Source organism: Solanum lycopersicum, chromosome 4, assembly GCF_036512215.1.
Source record: "Solanum lycopersicum chromosome 4, SLM_r2.1".
NCBI classification, from domain to species: Eukaryota; Viridiplantae; Streptophyta; class Magnoliopsida; order Solanales; family Solanaceae; genus Solanum; species Solanum lycopersicum.
The window spans coordinates 68,007,081-68,024,622 of NC_090803.1; the positions used below are offsets into that span (position 1 = coordinate 68,007,081).

Genomic DNA, 17,542 nt, shown 5'->3' on the forward strand with positions numbered 1-17,542 from the left:
ATTAGAAGTTTTAATGGAATAATGTAATAATTTGAGCATAATGGGCAAATGTTAAGAGGGTTTTCATCTGACTTGTGCAATTAAAACTTGTGAGGGTATGAAATAACTGACATCTTTTCTCTTCATATAAACATTGCAAGAGATAAACTTCCATATATAACCAGGCAGTGCAGAATGTAAAGAGACACAAAAATGAGGACTGAGAAACAAAAGATATGTATATATACCTTTCTTCTTTTACAGAGAAATATAATTGTATAAATTTACAATTAACAAAACTATTCTGATGTGTTCTTCAGAAGGTTATACATGCAGCCATGAACATTCAAGGGCTCCCTCTACTACCCACAAAATCTAGAGAAAAAGAAAAGATTATGTATCACTACAAAGGACAGCTCTTTTTAATGCATTAGCTTGTATCAGAATTGTGCTGTAGGTAGACCACCAATTATCCTGCTTGTTATCTCATGGATCAAACATCAAGTCGTGGCTTCTGAACAAAAAGAATATATTTCCTACCGAGGAGACTCTTTTAACACCTGATTAGATTAGAATTGGGAAGATGTAGATGGACGATCCTCTTGCTTCTCTACAAGCACACATCTTGATGGCGGACCAAAAATGCTTAATAGTACCTGAAATGGAGGTGGTACAAGTGGGGTACTTAGAAGTTGTAGCCAAGTTTTCCTTCATGTTTCAAAATCCTCCTTGAATTATTTCCAACACAGTTGTACATTTCTCAGGGATCTGGCATTGCTACCAATATAATCGTCAACTTAAGAATTTTTAAGTAAAACTAAGGAAAATTCTTTGTACTCATATGGTAATTTTACATCTCTCAAGGATATACTCATATGGTAATTTTAATTTTCCATTAACTTTTCATTTGCTACTTGAAAGAAAAACGATGGAAATATTTAGATAACGATGAAGAAAAAGACTGTTCTAAGTCGAAACTCACCACAGAAGACTTTTTACATATATTCAATATAAGATTAAAGATTTTGGGTAACAACGAAAAGCGTTTATAATTTGTTATGAAGGCTGTGAAGGAGAATTTTCTCAACGGAAGAAAAGAGGATGCTATAACTTTAAGTCACTTACAGGTAAAAATATGAGCCCATGTAGAAAACCAAGAAGAACCAAAGCCAGGTACATTTGAAAGTAGTAAACCTGCAAAATGCAGGTTAAGATGAATCAACCAGAACAAGTAGCTCACTCCATTTATGACTTTGTATGCAAGTACACGTACCACAAAAACTTCTGTCCTTGAGAAACAAAGAACAATGACACCGACAAGCTTTGTAAGCGTGATACCACTGCAAAAGATGGAATAGTAGAAAAGTGAGAATTCTCTTGACAGATGTATTTTCTTCAATATCTACCATTATTTCAAAGATGGATATTTTTTGTTTTCCTCTGTTGCATTAACAGATTCAAATTCATCATGCTCTTTTAGGTCCATTAGCTATTCAATGTGCCCAGTAGGCATAGGTTGAATGGAATTAGATTCTTTTCTAGTTTGTTATGGCAAGCTCATTACAGGTCCATATAATTCCTATTTTCAAATTTGTTTTGACATGACTGACGAGCCATTCCTGACAGTAAAGGGGCGGACACAGCAGCTACATGGACCCCTTCCTTTCAGTTGTTGCCAGCGCTTTCCCGGGCCGAGCCTGAATTTTTTATTAGAAAGGGCAGGCAAAGCCCCAAGGCTGCTATCCCAATAGGAAGGGCGGAACGAGGAGAGGGGCGTTCAGCCACTTGACTGTCCTCATATATATGATATAATGTCCTAAAATTTGAACATTCATGGAGATGTACTCGTATCATGTTACAATCCTGCTAGTGCTTAGTTAGTGCTCTAGAAAGGACACGTAGTGACATCTGTTTTTAAACAGGCTGACACACTATTATTTATCCAATTGATAAGGGTCAAAAAGGTAGACTTGACCATTGAAGGTAGATTTACTTAATTAATAAAATGTAACAGTAAAAACAATTTTTTTTTCACACCCTAACATAAGGAGAGATCAGAAAACATAATCCATAGTAGCTTCTTCAATAGTAGAGAATGCCAGACCTGAATACAGAAGCGCCCATAGTAGTCAGTGCCTCCTTCATGCGTTGGTTTCTATCTCCACTGCTAACCTGCATAAAGTGCAGAAGAATGTTAAAGAGAGAACTATAGGATGAATGCCTCAAAGAAAAGATAACAAATGATGAAACCTTGCTCAAAGGGAATTAGAGCCAACTAAAATATTTTGACTTCTTATTACATGAGTGGGGTCATAATTTGTATTTCTTTTTTTTGAGAAAGAGTGGGGTCATAATTGACACCCAAGCTAAGGTTTGATGCACATGTGTAATTCGCTGCAGATGGTTCATTGCTGATAATGACAGATATCATTCAAACAGTTAACTTCAGGGGCATAAAGATTTACTTGAACCTATTAGTCATTCATTCTACTCACTCAGACAAGGATTATCTTCTCAATTATTTGCAGACAATTATATTTGTTTAATATACAGTATTCTCTTACTTAACCTACTCAAGTTGATCTTCATTCTCTCATTATTTTAAACAGAAAAGTAGACCAGATAGATCACTCTGATAGAAGACTAACCAAGAAGGCATGTGTTATATGGACACAGAATTCAACAGCAATACCAACGGCCATCACAAGGTTAACAACTGATACAGCATTGAGCTGGATTTTTAGAATTGCCATTACTCCCTGCAAAATGATGTAAGATGTCACTGCTAGAGAGAGAAAATCAGGTGTAATATATGAACTCAAACAATTGTTCAAAGAGGAAAACATACCATAAGATCCAGAACAATCATGGTCAGCACGAGCAAGATAATTGCTGAAGTCCAAAAACTAGATGTAGCAAAGGTCAAACAAAACAGAGTTATATCTTATAGATACAAAAAATAAATGTGTTTTGTTCAAGAAAGCAAGAAAGGATAGGAATGGATAGCATTCCAAGAGATAATATACTAACCTACAAGTGATAACTAAGCATACAATAAATACGGCACCTGTTGAAAATGAAAAAAGAAATACATAGTTAATGTCTCTCAATGGTCTTAGTCGTTTTAAAACTACCCAATGCTTCCAATAGAAATGATAACCAGCAGACAAAAAGAGAATTTTTTTTTTCAAAATATCCACATAATTAAAGATATGTCATGCATCAGCTGAAAGGTGAATTAAATTAAGTACAGAGAGATGACACTGACCAATAGCAATCGCTAAGTTAATTAGGGCTGTCCTCCATATGCTTAAATATTGCTCAAAGAACATATAAAACACTGCATACGGGAAGACCTCCATCTGCAGAAACGAAAGAGGTAAGTCGTGGCTAATACACAGAACTTATGGAAATGCATGCCAAGTGTGTAATTGCCAGAAGAAGATAATGGGACAAATCACAGATCAGAAGCAACTTATTATGGGGTATAAATTGTAGGGTGTAGAACTCTCTTGCACTTGGGCACAATTTCCATTTATGCCACTATCCTAATTCGTTCTTCCTTTTTACCTGGAATCTTATAAGTACAGATGAGTATTTTCTACTTAGATAAAATCTACAAGACACGATATACAAATATCTAACCTCCAGAATCTCTCGAAAGTACCACAATGATTTTTTTTTCACCTAAACTTTCTAAAACCTTAATATTACAACTATGACATGCCTTTTGGTTTTTGGATCAGATAATCACTACTCCAGATTATCTTCCTTCTGTTCTGGTACAGTCAGATTTGGCATAAAAGGAAGTAAAAGTACTCTATATAGAAGACCTTATTGCTGCTATACTTATCAAATTTACCATATTTCACATTCATGACGCAGCAACAATCTTGATATAAACGTCTTAATATTCTTAAATAAACTGTAATTATCAGTACACAAATAAAGGAGTTGAATACACTAATGACAATGTTCTGCAAGCTATAATGGAAAATCAGAACTTGCTTGCGGACAGTACCATTAGTTTATCATCAGAATGTATAACTGATAGATGAACAAATTAAAAGAAAAGAGAGAATCTCAGTAGTGGTCATTAAAAAAAAATCAGTAGAGACAACAAAAACAGGCCAAACAGTTAAGCTCCTGAGAGTGACAGCAATACTTCATTATGCTGCATTCAGAAATTACCTTTAGAGAATCAGAAACCCTTGAACTGAATTCTCGTGCAGCTCTCATAGAATTGACATAGTCAACCTGAAGAAGATGGGTTAAGATCAAACACATGGACCTCTAGACAAAGTTTAGTGAACTATAAGGTAAAGGGTTGTGAATGATTATATACCTGTTTGTTAAGAGGTGTGTGATATGTACGAAAGGCTGATGCTTTAATTATACCATCCTCATAGCCTGATGAACAAAACAAAAAGAACAAAGATATAATTAATGAGAGCTGATTCAGTGGAACAAATGATATTGACTGCAAGGATCAACGTCACGTTCAAAAGAAACAACCAAATATACATATAATTGATCAACCTTCAAGTTCCACATTAGTGGTGTAAGCCCCATTGCCTCCTTTAGCACAATCACTGGAAGGTAACGCATTCAGGAACCATGGAAGCTTCTCTCGAAATTGTTCAGTTGTAGGGCGATCATTTGCTAAATCTGAATGACGGAAACACTGAAGGATACCAAATGTTAGTCAACAGTTTTCTGTTGGCTTAATGATTTTCATGAAACTGAGTGTTCACCACATGATTCTAGCTCGATGTGAAAAATGTCCAAGTACCCCTCAAAAGCCAAAGTAAAAAATATATTTGAAACTGAAGAACACATTTTGCTTGTTGGCACTTTGTAATATAAAGCATACATAACAAAGTATATCAGATGAGAGTTATTTGGATTACCGTTGTGCAATCCTTGCATACTCCATTCGAGCTACAGGAGCCACTACTGGGTGAACAACAAGGGGGCTGAAAGGAAACAGATACTTATATTGAGAAATTTAATACTATTATTTTGAAGTATTAATAAGTAACTATTTTATTTAATGATATTATATTAAGAAAACTATTGTTTGTAATTATTTGGAGATGCTTCTTAAGAAAGAAAGCAAATGAACCTGATCATCAGGGGGACAAAAACTACTATTTGTAAATTTTCTGCAGCACCCAAATGCTTCTGGAGATATCCAAACAAGAAAATCATCAAGCCATGAAGCAGCCGGTTTAGCGATGTAACTTGATTCTGGGACTAAAGATGCTCTGGAAATCTGCAGAAATACAAAGTTAACCTAAAGTAACACAGAACAAGCTGAGGAAAACTGTATACACAAACCATAGATTGGCATCAATGAAGAACATATGCAATAAACTTTAGAAGGCACATGATCTCTAAGTGGGATGAGCTAACGAGTTAGGGGTCAGCTATAAACCAAATGCTATCCCTTCCCAAACCATGCAGCTGAAAAAACTTATGCAGCTTAATTACAGGAAGACTCCACTTCACAAGATTCAAGAGCATGTCAATCACATGATTCATCAAAAGGAATAAGAGTATTACCTCATTCAATAGAGAATCGGAGTCGCATTGGCTGATAGAACATAGCTGGTTTGTTTGTCTTGATTCAGAACTGAGAAAATAAAATAACATTCTCAATCATTAGAACTATTGCGTTCAAGATTCACATTTTCCGCCTAATAGCTCAAAGTTCTGACATTTAATTCATGCAAAGGCCAGTTAACCAAACAATCTGTTCATAGAGTTTTGTCATAGGTATGCAAAATCATTCTAATAACAATCTCTTATTTAAGGAAAGGTAATAACAACACACAAGTGAGCATATTGAGAAGCATGTTGCATAATAAAAGGAGTATGTTATCCATAGTACCTAAAGTTATAGTTCTTGACAACAAAGTACAGAGGTGGTCCAATCCTGAGATATTCTGAGATATTATTGAAGTAACCCTGCACAAACATAAATGAGACTTAGCAACTCTATGAAAACCAGATCTGTAAATGCACATTACTTAAGGTACTAAACCTGAAGGTATGAGTCACGAGGAAGAACAATTTGTTGTTCCAAACCAGGTTCAATCCTTGTACATAATGCCTTGAAGAATGTAAGCATAAGGTGATCAAACTTCCCTACCAGGTTGCTCAATATAATAAAAACAGCAGAAAGAGATGAAGATTACATAGTAAAAAGGTGGTGCAACTTACAATACTCGCCAATGCAAAAGCAGCAAAAACACATATGACAACAAGTTTTACTCCCCAGAGACTCAAGATGGGGGCATGAATATCCTAAAAGTGAAAAAAATGAACATAAATCAAATCGGTTATCGGTTAACAAATACAAAATAACAGCTCCAGTTATCAAAGATCACCAAGTAGTGCAAGACATAACATGTAGAGAACTCTACAATTTCAGCAGCATAAAGCTACCAATATGTACAGAACTCCCATAAAGCTACCAAGATCTCTACCATCGCAAGGTCAAGATGTTAATGCACGAGTTAAATAATCGATTAAGATAATAGGAGGCATTACTTTGGTGCTGGAAGAAAAAAAAAAGCAAGAGCAGAAATATGGCTTCAGAAGTAACTAACTTTAGACAAAGAAACAAAAGGCTTTTCAGGGACAAGGAACGCATCTCTGTATCTGATGCAGATGATGGTGATATTTTCCCCTTACAATATGTTACTCGGACTCTTCAAAAATGTCAGTAGGTGCATGTCGGATTCTCCAAAAGTTAGTATATATTTGGAGAATCTGACACAGTACGGCATCGAAAGAGAAGATTCTGCACAACTTAGCTTACAATACTCAGCCATGTCCAGATGACAATACAGATCTGGTAGAATGGAACTCCTCTTAATAAGAATTTCTAACTCCCCCGTTATAATGACATTTTACTTATCAAGAAGAAGAGAAAAATAACAATGGAAATCATAAATATCCCGTCCTTCAAGATCTGTATGGCTTATATGTAAAATAAGTACTTCATAGATATCCCCTCCTGATAGTCATATCTTTATATTTTGCATGGTCAAACTAAGAAGTTTATGACTTTGAAGGGTAAACTAGTAGCAGGATCAAACATATATTGTAATAGTAAAGTATAACAATATTAGATGTTATCGTTGATCAATGTAAAAAGACATGAAGTATATAAGTTTACATGAGAATGCAATCTTTTCATTTAGATTTTAAACAAACCTTGTACTAGATAAAGAAAACAAACATTAAAGACATTCAGAGATCATAAGCTGATGTTCAGAGAGCACAAAGGATGAAACTTTAGAAAAACATTTAAAACTATCCATTACCTTCATATACCGTACCAGCAATCCAGGTTTTCTCTGCTGATTACCTACAAAATCATTTAATATAAGGGCTTCATTCAATAGGAAGAAAATTTGACAGCTTGATGAAATTCTCCCAGATTTACCTTTTTCAGAATCAGCATTTGAACCAAACACTTTAATACATGGGAAACAATCAATTCTATTATCTTCAGCTCTCAAAAAATCAAAACAAATCAAGGCAACAAATGCAGTAACTTGCAGAAGAAAGTCCAACAAAACGGCCAACGCTGCAGGGTAAAAAAAAGAAAAGGGATAAGAACGGAAGCCAGAGACAGGGACGTTACATATACAAATAATATTAGCAACTCTCTAAACCTAGTATCAGGCTGTTCCTAACCTGCGAACATGGAAAAAACACGGCATGCTGGCATTGGAATGAAACTTCCAACTGCAAATGCTAAAACCTCTGAAAGACTAGCTAGTGTAATCGATGGTCCCACTTCGACAAGAGCATTGCTTACTCGTCCCTCTAAAGGCAGTTCCATTGGCTGTCTCTTAACAGCATTCACCAGAATGCACATGTTATCAACGCCAACCTGAGAAAATATGGTGATTGAAAATGACCATAAAGCAAAAGGAAGGTTAATAAGTAATTCTTTTAAAGAAAAAGGATCAACACATAAAGACATACAAAGTCAAAGAAAAGGAGGCTGTCAAAATTCAACTTACAGCCAAGACAAGGAAAGGAATGACTTCCATTATAATGAGGGTAGATTTTACGCCTACGGCACTGAAGAAACCAACTGATCCAAGAACAGAGAGCATGACAAGTATAACTCCTGAAAGACCTAGCAATACCTGGAAAACAACATTCCATCAAATTAAGAACAAATGTCGAAAAGGCAAACAGGACTAATATAAACACCAACTTTCTAGTGAAAATGAGAAAGGCAAAGAAACTATAGAGTACATCGACGTTGATTCTCATTGTATGTTCTTTTGCAAAATCTAAGATGTGTTGACTAAACAGTAAAAGTTGCAATAGACATGAATCTGTATTACTAATGGTTGATGGCATGCAAGGCCAAAAGCTCTGTACCTTAGAGGAAATGTAACAAGAGGAGAAACGGGGAGTATCGCCCAACGTCAAGGATATATAGGCAAACATCACAAGATAGCTTATCTGGAATAAAGCAGGTACAAAAAGAAACAGAAGAGCAAGAGTAAGAGGATGATATAATACTCATTAAGGAGAGTCAAGAACACATGTCAAAATAAATATGAAACTCTAGGGGTTCACTCCCTTACCAATATAGTAATAGCATCTGCTGTGCTCTCCCTTTTCAACTCTTCCTCAACAGAACTTTCTGATGAAAAGGCGAGGGTCAAATTCTTTGCTTCCACCATTGGTAAGATCTCATCCTGGCCATAGTATCAGAACTGATTAGACCACATAGTCGAGGCAATTTAAGATTAGAAAAGGATGTTCATACTTTAGGATCTCTCAATAATTCCTCATGTTATCAAGCTTTCTTTTTTTCATAAAGATTTTTAGAGTTCTTAGACGACACATTGTAGCATGAATCATTATTGAAGGAACACAGTTCAACATGCAGACCTTCACTAACTGAATGAAAGCCTTCTCCCAGGCCACTGCCTTCTTAGAATAGTTGCCTTCTTTATCAATTGCATTATTCACAGGATATGTCACAATGAAAGCAGAAGCCTGTCAGAAACATTATATCATCAGGTTACAACTTACACCAACATTGTGATCAGATATTTGAATCACCAATTTAATGCACAAAGAGGAAAAAAGAGGTACCTCAGAGTAATTGTTACCAGAGAAACCACCAAGAGCAGTATTTGGATCAAGTGGAGCTTTAAAAGCACTCAAACAGCTCTCTGCTGAAGTATAATGCTGAAGGAAAAAGCAAAAGAAGATTGATGATGAGCTTTAACATTGTTGCTTTAGGTTGTGAAGAAGTATGAATGAAAGTGGATGTCAAAGATTGAGACACAAATTATAAGGAAAACTAAGAAAATTGACTTATTTCCGATGCTTTGAACTCCAGTGCGAAACTTTCATAGTTGTTCACTTCTTAATACTCTTCAGAAGACATAAGAATTGACCAACTTTACAAACTTAAGCTGTTTGAATATCCAGTTCCTTGGTGGAGAGATATCGTAAGAACTGCGAGTAGACACAAGTTGAAGGACCTATATCTTTTTTGCTTATCCAATCAATTTGAAGAAACATACTCCTCTCCTGATCTCAGGATGGATATGTAAAACAAAACAAGGTTATGCTTTGTTAGTGATACCATGAATATTTGGATATGCTTTGTTTAGAGAGTGTATTAGGTTGGTCCTGGGTATCATCTGCTGATTTAAAGAATAAGGGCTGTCAATCTGATAAATTTGTTTTTGTTCAAACATGTCACATGTTCAAATCCCAGAATTTCTGCAGTTAATTAATTTGGCCATGGATATCTCGACTTGATGTGTGCATGAGGAATATCTTTATCCATGCTTAAGCAACACAATATAACTCCAGACAGCAGTAGCAACTCTTAATGTTAGTCTGCTACGATATGGAGTTGAATCTCAGGAAAAGTAAGCCCCCTTTCCTTGATTGAATTTGTCTTCGCTGCGCCCTGAATCAATCAAAAAGCTTATTGATTTGATTCATCCCATTTCATTTATTTGGGCGAGAGGGAGGCTGTGAGTCACCTGGGCTGCGGATTTTTCCGTTGGTTGATTCTCGAAATTGAAAAAAAAATTGTGAATGCAGCAAACAACAATGAGGACCAGAAAAGCAAGTCACGGGTAAAGTCAGGTAAATTATAAAGGAAGAAGAACATTATAACAGTGACCACAAACAAAAGGAAAGCAGAAGTAAATCAGTACGGCATTACAAAGTTAGATCAGAGCATACCTGAAAACAGTACTCAACATGTTCAATACCTCCAAGATTATCAAAGTTGCTGCGATCCATTTTGAAATACTGCACATTACAATGGCGGGAATCAGTTGCAAGTACATTTTAAGGGGAACTCAGAGATGTCTACAAGACAACAACAGACATCTGTAATAGCTGCCATCATGGACAATTAACAGAGGCAGCCAAATCACTAGAGATTAGATAAACAGATAACATTTTGACAATGAAGTAAGGAAAAGGAAGTTAACTGAAAATATACAGAAGGCAACATCTAAGTAATGGCATGTTCAAAATCAAAGAGTCATTACACACAATCATAGAGCAGAGAGAATAAAGAGATCATTCACAGCCCAAGGAACTGAACTTATATTTCTACCATAATTACTCAATGTGTGACGCAATCTTCAGATCATGACATTTTTTCAGTAAGAGATCAGCGACAAATTTGAGAACTTGTCTCAAAATATTAATAGCGACAAGAAATTTCAGTTAATGTTTGCTTTACTATGAGATACATTATAAAAAACTGCAGGATAATTAACTTATATAATTGTACCTGAAGAATACTTTGAGTAGCACATTCTGTGCCAAGTGGCTTCATACAAATGTCAGGCAGAGATACCATTGCGCCAGAATAGTTTGCTTGAATTGCATCTATCTATTCAACATGGAGCAAACTTAGTTTCTAGGAATACTAAGAATATACATTTTCAATTCCTTACATCATGCGATACACAAAACCATAAAACGGAAGTTAAAAGATGTTCACTCATCTAGTAGGTAATTAAAGGAAGCATGATTCCTCCGAGTATAAGGCAAAATTCAAGAAGATGACTTACCTTTTTTTGTATGTCAAAGAGTAACTTCATGTTGTCTTCAGTAACAATAGGAGGTGCCTTTCCATTATCTGCGTCCGAGATTGTACCAATTATGAGCTGCAAATTTTATAAGGTGATAGTAACTTCCATGAGATTCAAAGGTCATTAGTCCACCCCCACCTCAAAAAAAGGAAAGAAAATGAGAGAGACATTATAGCTCCCTTAACCGTGATAAATGGGAAAAGTGGGACTAAGCTACTTGAGTTTTAAGGATACTAATTTAGTAAAAACGGCAGACATGAGAAACATAGTTTGAAGTACATCTAAACTATAACAGGATCCAAAGGCAAACCATTGGATACTACAATCATGAATATTTTACCAAGTTTGACTTAACAACATAGAGGCAATGGAAAAAGTATCTAGCAGAAAGCACAATGAAGCAGAACCTGCTCAATTCTATAAAATGGTGCAAGGTGGCTGTCAAAAAATAGTTTCTCCTCTGCAGCTCTACTCCCATGGCCGACCCATAGCTGAAAGTATCAATGTGGAATTTAGGACATGTGTAATGCAAAAAATTTAAAAATATAAAAAACAGTGGTATATACAAGCAAATACAATTTTGTTAAGTGGATGAAATGATATAATAGGAAATTGAGACAGCTAAGCCACATCATACCTTCTCAGGCCTGGTCTCAACTTTAAAACGGAAAAGGCCTAAGCAGAGCACCAGGACGATGAACAACGATGAACACAACACAAGGATTGGATTTCTAGCCACCCATGTTCCATATCTCCTGGAAAAGAGGGGTTGTTTGCACAAACATTTCATTTCTGGAAGAACAATACTAAATCAATCACTGGTCATAAATGATTAAAAGCATACTGAATCACCTGTAGAACTTTGACATATATCCTTGTACAATTGAGAGTTGAACACCACTTGAAATTTGAGGGACGTCTTCAAGCATCTGAAATTTTCAAATGAGTTATGATTACTAGATGAGAAGAGGTGGGAGTAAAAAACAGAAAAAATGGTGGAGCCTAGTCCCTTCTTGCATATGGTGGTCAGTCTGGAAGGAAAGAAACAATAGATGTTTTGAGAATATTACTAATCCAATGCAGAAAGTAAAAGAAAACTGCATTAATACTTTATATCTTTGGTGTAAAGAAGAGGGTATATATGAGGTAGAACAGCCAGCAGACTTCTTAGACTATCTGTAATTATGATTACTTGCACTGTAATTTTTTTGATGGTCGACAGCATACCCACATTGCTGAGGAATATAACTTTACCTTGCTCAAAAAAAAAATTTAAATGAATTATAAACATGAGGAGATGATATAGAGATATCTCGTGGTGGAAATACCCCTTATCAGGCGAGCTATGACCCGAAAGTCAACTAATAAACTATTACAACAAATAGAACATAATTTTTTTAAATTTTTTAAGGAAATAACCATATAGAACCCAGCCACCTTTTACAGTCTTAAAACTACAGCTTTTGGCCTATGCTCAATAGTGTTAGGTGGCAGACTCTTTACTCCATGTAACTGGAGAAGCATTGAAGATGGGAATTCAAAAGGAAAGACAAATTTTATAGACATGCATGATTCACCAAACTCACGTTTTGACAGACTGTAAAGAAAAGTAGCTCTTAAATGGAAAGTAAGAAAGGAGACAAGCAAACAAATCACTGAGAGATTGCAAATAGGCATTCACCTGCATGGGAATATTCTCATCCTTTTGCCTGCTGCTTTGGCGGATGACACCATTTCCAGTGGCACTGATCAATGGCTTTGTTCTTGAAACTGGAGTTTCTTCTCTTTTTTTATGGAGAAAACCCCATCCAAGAAAAACCGAAACTAATACAACATACAGAATTGTGACAGCAACTTCAATACACTTCACCTGCACCAATCAGGAGTTGGAACTGCATAAAACTTGTTTCAATGCAACAAAGCCAGATTTTACAAGTTATTCTCAGCGCTGAAATACAATCTGAGCCATCATGTGTATAAACTATAGAAGCAAATATATCATGTGACCCAATATAATGGGCCTCTATTCACCTTGAGAGACCCAAATCTCACTGAACAAGAACCTTCTGTCTGAGCAGGAGGAGGAGCTGAACTTGAGCAAACAGAAGCTGAAGGGCAATCACCACATGAACAGCCGAGTGATGTATCACTGCATGAATACGTAGACACGTTCATAGGTTTCATTCCAGATGACTCAGGAGCGGTTGAATTAAAATTAATTGCATATGGAGATCCAGGGACTCCAGGTGGTGCTAGTCTTCCAATAAATGCATACCACTCTGCCAAATTAAGTGTCAGCACAGTATGCAGATTACAGACTAGATAAAAGATATCAGACTGTTATCCACGTCACCCCAATTTTCTCTATATATATCTATCTATCTATCTCTCACTCTCTTAACAAAAACAAAAAGAGCAACTTCGAGTTATAATATGTGTGTGCGTGCGTATAACCTCTTCAGCCTAATGCAACAGGCCTTCCTGAAAATGGTAACAGAAAGCCAAAAACTACAAATACTGAGGCATGGCAGGATCAAGACATGCAGACCTTTTTTAACATGTGTGCGTAAATTCAAAGTCAGGAACCAGGGAATAGACAATTTACCTCTGAAATTTTTAGCACCTGCACCAATAAACTCTATTGCTCTGGTATTCATAGTACCAAATTTTACATCCTTGCAAGATTCGAACAACCCCTCGCCAAAAGTGTCTGTTATAAAAAAATCAATTCCATTGACTGTAGAATTCTTTTTGACCTGAAAACAAGAAAATCATAAATTACCTATTCAAAACAATTTCGGACAATTGGTGCCACGTACCAAACATGATATTTTAAATTAAATCATCTTTCCTTGTAGTGTTTAGAACAACTGGTACACAGTGTGGACGAAATTAAAATAATAAAAATGGCCACTTAGGTAGAACTTACCTTGGAAATAGATGTGACATTGATGAACTGGCTCTGGTTCGGAGAGCATGTAAGTTCGCAAAATAAATTCAAAAAATTTCTCAAGCATGCTGGACAGCCCACAAGAAAGGGAATTGCCTGCAAAAGAAGTTAATTGGACGAAGAGGATTTCAAAATGAGAAAGAACTGGAGAAGACAACTGTCACTATTTACACATAACTCAAAATGGAAAAAGTCTCAAACACCCCAAACTACCAAAAAAGACATACATACATTATATGTACACTCGCATATAAGAGGATTAAGATGCTTATGTGTAAGATTACTCTGAAACCTATAGCAATTTTTCTACACATTTTACGCTTACAGCCACCCTACTAGCCAGAAAAAGAAGCGATTGAAGAGCCATTATATTGTATGCATAGATATTTCCTGCAATTCCTTTCTTCCACCTTCTATTCCCACTATCCTTTGCTATTATTTTCTCTCAACTTCCATTATTCGTCATTGACTTCTAACAATTCAAATTACACACAGTGCAAAGGCTAGAGTTATCTCCAACTCAGCACCTGTCCCACAAAAACACAGGACCCTGTTACTCGACAACCATCGAATGTGAGAGCTGATTACTAAAGCACCAATCCTTAAGCCTCCTAAAGAGCCCCCATGCCAAAGGAAAAAGACGCTCTGGCATACTACCTTAGATTGTTTAAAATAACTTCCCTACAAAGACCCTCAGATCTATCAAAAATCCAAAATTATACTCCAGATTATCTATACTGTTGAGCATTCTCAACATTAGGAGCTGGCGAGAGTAAACAAGAGCCAAAATAAAATAACTAATACGGAAAAGTCTTACAGCATGAAAATCTTACTTGCTGCACTTGTGATCGCAAGGTGTCAAATTGAGTCTCCGTACAACAGACATTTCCAGTTATTGTTGGGCACAAACTTTGAATTTTTGATGAAAGCAGCTCACCGGGCTGCAAAGCACAAGATATTGTACATAGTAACATTAAATTAACAGGTGAACAAATTTTGAAAATCCAAACAGTTTTGGAGTAATACAATCAAAAGAACCACATATAAGCAAGTGCGATGTCCTTTATTCCTTTTGGTTGGAAGGGAGGTCGCGTCAGCAACAAAGAGATGATAGGAATGAGGGGGACCAGGTCTATCTAGGCCAACAATTATGAATGGCCAGCTCAGAATAGCCACCGCACCTCCATTAATATGATGAAGCAAATAAAAATATTTACCTTCACGGAAGGGGAACCAAAGGGACAGTTCAGAACCTTCCCATCACTGCGTGCTCCACAAATGTCATACATAGAGCAATATCCTTCAGCATGCCTTTCTCTAAGCAAGTTAAAAAAAATAAAAATTGAAAAGTTCAATCTTTAATGGTTTGCACTTCATAAAATTCATGAAAAAGGAGACGGATTAATTTGAGAGTTTCAACCTTCTACTTCATCTACTCAAGATATTGTATAATTAATAAAGACGAAAACTGATTTAGCTTTTACCGAGATGCTCTATTAACTTACAGTCCTGCATGATTATAATAAAGAGAAGAACTAGTTTAACTTGAGCTACATTGATTGTCAGTCACGCGAATTGAAATTAGTCAAATAGATGAAAGTTAACCAGTAGGAACATCAGAAAATTGGAAAAGCATAACAGTCATTTGGTTATGTAAATGAAAAGTATTATCTGGAACAACCGAAACCAAGACTAGGATTTCATACAAACAAAATCAAGAATCATCATCCTTTCATTTTGATATAAGAAGTAAAGATTTTTCAACACCCCTTCTTCTTCTCTTTCAAGTATGAGTACACTATTTTAGTAAACCTCACTTCATGAAGTCATGTTTAGTTCTAGTTGAGGTTATTCCATCGAAAACAGAACTCAGGATATCCATTCTTCTTTTTCTTTATAGTACAAGATCCAATTAGGCAGCTGACTACCTTAAGACCCAATGTACATCTATTCTCTTACAACAGAAAAAAAAAATATCAGTACAAAAAATCACTCAAAGATAGAAAAATGCATGAAACTTACATTCCAGAGGAATTTGTTGTTTGTGCAGTCACTGTATAACCAATAAACAAGACCTGCAAAGGTAAATATTCTAGTAACTCAGCTCTGTTCAAATTCCAAAACTACTCAAATCATATAAATTATTTTCATTTATTGCATCAAAAAACTCCCATGCTTAAGCATTCACTTTCTAGGCATCTCTCTGTATGCAGAAACCTGATATATTTCTGTAACGAGATAATGCACAATTCAGTACAAGTAACAACTAGTTAACCAACTTATAAAATTCGACGACTGTGTTCAAACTCCACAACAAGGTTATAGCAATATGTAATCCATATTGTCGAACAATTTTGCAAAGGAAGCTAGTGAAAACAGCTAATTTCCTTAACAAAATTCAAATATTTCATTTGAAAAGCGAAATCAAAGTCAATGAGTGAAAATCGCAACTTCTCAGTCGTGATACACAATATGCTGCTACTGAAATAGGTTTCAGTAAACGGCGAAATTGTTCTTGTTCAAGGATGATGAGTCGAACCTGAAAGAGCGAAATAGAGAAGGAAATCCTGAGAAAATGAAGCCTTATTGCTCTTGAAGAAAATTCCTCCATCGCCGGAGCTCAACTCCTCCGGTTGTTGTATTTGAAGGTTATGTTCTCCTGTTAAACTTGTCTCGTTGTATTGTACTACAAATACAAATTTCCTTCTCTTTTCTGTACAGAAGATAGATATAGAAAGATAGAGAGTCAAAGGATGATTATTTTGCAATCGCACGATTTTATAGAAGAAAAAAACAGCATAATTAAAGCACTGGTCTATTTTCCATTTAAACTGCTACTGGTATTAAATTCTAATTGCCCTACTGGGTGTTGATTTGTATTATTCGATTTAATTTTTTATTTTGTAAAATTGTAATTTAATTTGATTTGCTTCGATTTTATTTTATTCGTACTTCACATAATCAAAATAATTATATTGAATCTCTTAAATATATTTTTCAATTTAAATCATAATCGATACTTATAAGTATACCTATTATAGGTATTCAAACATTAAATCATCATCAAAGACAATAATCAAAAAGGGACATAAATGGTTAACTCTTAACTTATTCTCAACTTTATATTTATATAATTCAATTTTTTGTTTTTTATTTTTTAAAATTTAAAATCAAACAAAATAATTTATTAATTTAAAACCAATTCAAAAAGTCAATCTAAATAAAAAATCAATTTTGAGGTATAGTTAAAAAATTATTTACACCAGTTGTATAGTATTCTAAAGAAAAGTTATATTTATTTATAGTAATTAATTAATGTTAAATTAACGGAAATAACCTTGCTTTCGGTTATGTATAATGCTTGCTCAAGGCTTGCGTAACTGAAACCGTATGATTTCTTCTTTTATTCAATTTTAGTAATCATCACGTAAAACCGCATCATAGTTTTTACCGTTTACATTCAAATTATTAACAATTAAAAAATAACACTCCTTCT

General features: G+C 35.3%; 1 protein-coding gene across 3 annotated transcripts; it reads right to left on the reverse strand.

The window, feature by feature from the left end:
* Positions 1 to 193: 193 nt before the first annotated feature.
* On the reverse strand, positions 194 to 16,863 carry LOC101260723 (uncharacterized). 3 transcript variants are annotated; one of them, XM_004238387.5, is made up of 39 exons: positions 16,586 to 16,863; positions 16,069 to 16,121; positions 15,264 to 15,363; positions 14,880 to 14,987; positions 14,026 to 14,142; positions 13,702 to 13,852; positions 13,128 to 13,375; positions 12,778 to 12,966; positions 11,949 to 12,025; positions 11,734 to 11,851; positions 11,504 to 11,587; positions 11,076 to 11,171; positions 10,793 to 10,894; positions 10,231 to 10,299; positions 9,118 to 9,213; positions 8,911 to 9,018; positions 8,601 to 8,714; positions 8,392 to 8,475; positions 8,022 to 8,150; positions 7,690 to 7,888; positions 7,436 to 7,579; positions 7,314 to 7,357; positions 6,205 to 6,288; positions 6,026 to 6,094; positions 5,873 to 5,949; positions 5,545 to 5,614; positions 5,105 to 5,254; positions 4,890 to 4,955; positions 4,519 to 4,663; positions 4,325 to 4,389; positions 4,171 to 4,236; positions 3,248 to 3,341; positions 3,010 to 3,046; positions 2,828 to 2,885; positions 2,628 to 2,738; positions 2,084 to 2,151; positions 1,253 to 1,319; positions 1,105 to 1,173; positions 194 to 635 (listed from the first exon to the last, which is right to left on the reverse strand). In XM_004238387.5, the coding sequence occupies exons 1-39, from the start codon at positions 16,655 to 16,657 to the stop codon at positions 549 to 551; spliced, it is 3,885 nt and encodes a 1,294-aa protein (XP_004238435.1). In that variant the 5' UTR covers positions 16,658 to 16,863; the 3' UTR covers positions 194 to 548. The 3 variants fall into 3 exon arrangements, with proteins under 3 accessions (XP_004238435.1, XP_069152616.1, XP_025886684.1); XM_069296515.1 differs by having other exon boundaries at positions 194 to 756; positions 16,586 to 16,820; XM_026030899.2 differs by having other exon boundaries at positions 608 to 747; positions 16,586 to 16,820.
* Between the last annotated feature and the right edge of the window lie 679 nt (positions 16,864 to 17,542).